This window comes from Brienomyrus brachyistius, chromosome 11 (assembly GCF_023856365.1).
Source record: "Brienomyrus brachyistius isolate T26 chromosome 11, BBRACH_0.4, whole genome shotgun sequence".
NCBI lineage: Eukaryota > Metazoa > Chordata > Actinopteri > Osteoglossiformes > Mormyridae > Brienomyrus > Brienomyrus brachyistius.
The window spans coordinates 28765135-28770416 of NC_064543.1; the positions used below are offsets into that span (position 1 = coordinate 28765135).

At 54.7% G+C, this 5282-nt stretch overlaps 1 protein-coding gene across 1 annotated transcript; it reads right to left on the minus strand.

Annotated features, from left to right (window-relative positions):
• Positions 1-529: 529 nt before the first annotated feature.
• On the minus strand, positions 530-2069 carry LOC125704139 (uncharacterized). The gene is made up of 2 exons (XM_048969476.1): positions 1644-2069; positions 530-565 (listed from the first exon to the last, which is right to left on the minus strand). The coding sequence occupies exons 1-2, from the start codon at positions 2067-2069 to the stop codon at positions 530-532; spliced, it is 462 nt and encodes a 153-aa protein (XP_048825433.1).
• Positions 2070-5282: the final 3213 nt, after the last annotated feature.

Here is a 5282-nt window from a genome sequence, read left to right on the forward strand (position 1 = left end):
CCGCATCTGCTGAGTTTCTCTGAAGATGAATGGGAAAACTTGAAGTCTATCAGCATCCCGATGATGAAAGCGACCACCAACCCTGACAATCGTGGGAACATCTATAATATGGCCATGCAGTTTAAAAGTCCTGACGAAGGTAAAAATCGGAGGACCTTTATAAAGTGGGACGCGACCGGGGAGCTGGGGGACAGAATGCTGAATATATGTCAGCGGCCTAAATGCGACTGTTTTGGGCTGAGAATACAGTTTGTGATTTGGATGTTTGAAGAAAAGGGGGATTTCTTCCACACGCTGTTCAAGGATAGTGGGGGGCGTAAGGAGATGCAAGCGTTGAAAAAACTTGTAATGTAATATCCATGTCTGGGGTGAGCAAAAGATCGGAATGCTAGCAATGGGGAAGAACGGACAGCCATTATCAAGTAGTGTAACATTTTATAGATGTTACACAAAATGTATGCATTTATCAAATGTGTTGTTGTTAATTTAAGTTGAACATAGTTCATTATTTTTGAAATATGTGTCACGATCAGTCACGGGGAGAGCGGAACTTGGAAACCGGGACCTGGAAAAGAATAACAAAGTTAACGCGAGACCAGAAACAGGACTGAGGCACAAAACAAAGCTAGAGACAGGACGTAGGACAGGACGTGACAGAGGACAGGGAAGGCAGAAAGACAGACAAGAAAGGGAGAAACAGAGGGAACAGGCGGGACATAAGGAGCAGGAGTGAACGGAGGGAACATCGGGGGACAAGGAGCAGAGAAGGGCAGAACAGAAGGACAAGGAGCAAAAGACAGCGGGACAAAGACAGGAGCATAGGGAGACAAGGAGGGGGAACCAAGGGGAGCCCGAGGGAGACCCAGCGGGCGACGGGAGGCAGCCGGAGGGGCCGCAGGCGGCCGGGGGGCCGGAGGGGACCCCGGAGGGGCCCAGGAGACAGGGCGAGGGACAGACGCAGGGACCGAGGAGGGAGCAGGAGGCAGCACCAGGGAAGGGGACGAGGGAGCTGGAGGGGACCCTGGCGAGGGCAAGGAGAGGGCTGCAGGCGGCGACGTCTTCTGCCGCTCACGAGCGAGAGGACCCGCAGGCGAAGGCCGACCCGGAGGGCCAGGACCCGCAGGCGCTCTCCGAGCCCCAGCGCAGGCGAGCGAGGGCAAGCCAGGGGGCAGGGTGGGAGGGACCCTAGCCAGGCGTCTGTGTCCTCTCCCCTTATGGGACACAGACATAAGGACCCGCGGCTGGGGTCGGGCTCGTCGGGGTGAGGGTACCAGAGTCACTGGGGCTACAGTCACAAGGGCAGGCAGTAGAGGGGGCGCCTGCCCGGGAGCTGCAGGCTGCTGCAGAGGGGGCGCCTGCCCGGAAGCTGCAGGCAGGAGGAGTGCCTGGTCGGGAGCCGGGTTCGCAGGCATAGGGAGTGCCTGTCCGGGAGCCGGGTCCTCAGGCAGGAGAAGCGCCTGCTCGGGAGCTGCAGGCGGAGGCGGCTGCGCGGGTGCTGGAGCCGTAAGCAGAGGAGGCTGCATCGGCACTTGAGCCGAGAACACTGGCGGCTGGACTGGCGCCGGAGCCGCAGGCAGAGGCAGCTGCACGAGCACTGGAGTCGCGTGCAGTGTCGGCTGTACGTGCCTGGGGACCGCAGGTACTGGCGGCAGCACGTGCTCGAAAGCCGCAGGCAGAGGAAGCTGCGCAGACTTGGCGGACAGCGAAGATGGCTGCTCCGGCTGCGCAGGTTGCAGAGGCACAGGCGGCAATGACGGCGACTGCTCGGGAACGGGGTCCTCTGGCAGAGGCGGTGACTCCGGCGCGTGGTCCGCCGGCAGAGGCGGTTGCTCCGGCATGGGGTCCGCCGGCAGAGGCGGTTGCTCCGGCATGGGGTCCGCCGGCAGAGGCGGTTGCTCCGGCGCGGGGTCCGCCGGCAGAGGCGGTAGCTCCGGCGCGGGGTCCGAAGCCCTCCAGAGCTGGAGTAGCTTCTGCAGGTCCCCGGTGAGGCTCTCGAGGGCCGCTCGACCAGAGGCGGGAGCGAAGTTCTCGAAGCCTCTGTTGAGTCGAGCGATGAGCTGCCGGGTCATCCATCACCCTCACAAAGAGCCCTTGGAGGGTGAAGAACTGGTTTGCCAGAGTCGTCATCTCCTCTGGCAGAGGCGAGGGGAGCGCCTCTAGGGTGACCGCTGATGGAGGCGGGACTAGCAAGTCCCGTGAAGGGGAGACGGGCATGGCACTCGAGGGATCGAGTCCCTTACAGCCCTAAAACCTCCCCAATTATCCAGTCTTTTGGGCCGGCCCCTATTCTCTCTATTTGACTATCCCTGCTGGCCCCTGGAGGATGGGCTCCCCCTTTGAGTCTGGTCCCTCCCAAGGTTTCTTCCTTCTAGGGAGTTTTTCCTTGCCACTGTCGCCTATGGCTTACTCACTGGGGGCTTTGGGTGAGGATACTGTAAAGCGCTTTGAGTCAATGTAATGTTGTGATAATGCGCTATATAAAAATAAATTTGTTGTTGTTGTTGTGGTAAAAATACTGTTCAAGGGGCAGTAACTGCTCCGGGGGGATAGGCTCCAGGTCAGGGAACGAGAAGGGCTCATCCTGCTCATCATCACTGGGAGCCCAGAGCCTTGCCAGGGAGCAGGCGCCCAGATGGAGCGGTTCTGGGTCGGAGCCCAGGACGAGCTCCTCTCTCTCGCCCTCCGCGAGAGGCCAGGTGTTGGCGAGGGAGCATGCGCCCAGACTGATCGGCTCCTCCAGGAGCTTCCTTCTCCTCTGCTTCCTCTTCTTCTTCGTGGGGTCCGTCATTCTGTCAGGATCAGTCATGGGCAGAGCGGCGATCGTGCGGGCAGGCGTGCACAGAACAAGCGAGACAAGCGAGATTGGGGCAGACTACAGGTTTTAATCGAGGTACAACGAGGAGGAGACATGAAAGCACAGCTAACCACAATGACGGACGGGGGGAACAGGTAAGACCAAGACTAAGCAAAGCAATCAGACAAAGCTGGAAACAATCAGGGAAGCACACGTGGGTAATCAGGGGGCGTGGCACACATGAGGAGCCGACGAGCCGGGTATGACAATATGTTACACAAATTGTATAAATTTATCAGATGAGTTTTTTTTTTTTGGTAATATAACTTGACTATAGTTTTTTTAGTCGCAGAAATGTTTTAAGAAGTAACATGAAAGTTTTTCAGATATACAGATGTTTTAAAATGTAACATGAAAGTTTTTCAAAGATATACAGATGTTTTAAGACGTAACATGAAAGTTTTTCAAAGTAAGATGTAAAGATGTTTTAAAATGTAACATGAAAGTTTTTTCAAAGTAAGATGTACAGATGTTTTAAGATGTAAGATGTTTGGGTGTTTTACAAAAACATTTTGTTATGCATATTTTTAAAATGTACAAAGTTTTATGCATTCATTTTGTGAATTAGTTTTGAAATGTAATATGTAATACCCGAACCCGCTGGTGGACAGCGGTGGTAAGGGATGCCGTCAAGCTGAAGAAGGAGTCCTATCGGGTCTTTTTGGCCTGTGGGACTCCAGATGCAGCTGACAGCTACCGGCAGGCCAAGCGGGATGCGGCTTTGGCGGTTGCTGAGGCAAAAACTTGGGTGTGGGAGGAGTTTGGCCATGGAGAACGACTTCCGGATGGCTTTGAGGAGATTCTGGTCCACCATCCGGCGGCTCCGGGCGGGAAAGCGGTGCAGCATCAACACTATTTATGGTGGGGATGGTGCGCTGCTGACCTCAACTCGGGACGTTTTGGGTCGGTGGAAGGAATACTTTGAAGACCTCCTCAATCCCACCGACACGCCTTCCGATATGGAAGCAGAGTGTGGGGACTTGGGGGTGGACTCGCCTATTTCTGGGGCGGAGGTCACTGAGGTGGTCAAAAAGCTCCTCGGTGGCCAGGCCCCGGGGGTGGATGAGACCAGTCTACATGTGTTTTGTGGACTTGGAGAGGGCATTCGACCGTGTCCCTCGGGGAGTCCTGTGGGGAGTGCTCCGGGAGTATGGGGTACCGGGCTTCCTTTTAAGGGCGGTTCGGTCCCTGTATGATCGGTGCCAGAGCCTGGTCCGCATGGGCGGCAATAAGTCGGACTTGTTTCCGGTGAGGGTTGGACTCCGTCAGGGCTGCCCTTTGTCACCGATTCTGTTCTTAGCTTTAATGGACAGAATTTCTAGGCGCAGCCAGGGCGTTGAGGGTGTCCGGTTCGGTGACCTCAGGATTAGGTCTCTGCTTTTTGCAGATGATGTGGTTCTGTTGGCCTCATCGGACCGTGACCTTCAGCTCTCACTGGAGCAGTTCGCAGCCGAGTGTGAAGCGGCTGGGATGAGAATTAGCACCTCCAAATCCGAGACCATGGTTCTCAGCCGGAAAAGGGTAGAATGCTCTCTCCGGGTTGGGGATGGGGTTCTCCCCCAAGTGGAGGAGTTTAAGTATCTCGGGATCTTGTTCATGAGTGGGGGAACGATGGAGCGGGAGGTCGACAGGCGGATCGGTGCGACGTCAGCAGTCATGCGGGCGCTGCATCGGTCTGTCATGGTGAAGAGAGAGCTGAGCCAAAAGGCGAAGCTCTCGATTTACCAGTCGATCTACGTTCCTACCCTCACTTATGGTCATGAGCTATGGGTAGTGACCGAAAGAACGAGATCGCGGGTGCAAGGGGCCATTGAGAGGAGCCAGATGAGGTGGCTCGGGCATCTGATTAGGATGCCTCCGGGACCCCTCCCTGGGGAGGTGTTCCGGGCATGTCCCACTGGGAGGAGACCCTGGGGAAGACCCAGGACACGCTGGAGAGACTATGTCTCCCGGCTGGCCTGGGAACGCCTCGGGATCCCCCCAGAGGAGCTGGATGAAGTGGCCGGGGAGAGGGAAGTCTGGGCTTCCCTGCTGAGACTGCTGCCCCCGCGACCCGACCCCGGATTAAGCGGAAGATGATGGATGGATGGATGGATGTAATATGAACATGGCTTTTATTTTACAAAAGCAAAGTTGAAAAAATTTTGTAGGGTTTTTATCAAAGGAGATTTTGTTAATGTAACATGAAGTTTTTTTATTTTCAAAGTTGCACAAGTGTTTTAAAATGTATCATGTATATGTGTGTTTTATTTTTCAAGGTTGTACAAAAATGTTTGTGTACATTTATCAAATGAGTTTTTAAAATGTAACATGTCTGAGTGTTTTATTATTCAAAATAAAAGCTGTACATATGTTTTGTTATATGTATGCTGCACGGTTGGGTTTTTAAAATGTACTAATTTTGGGGGGGGTGGTGGGAATAAAGCGT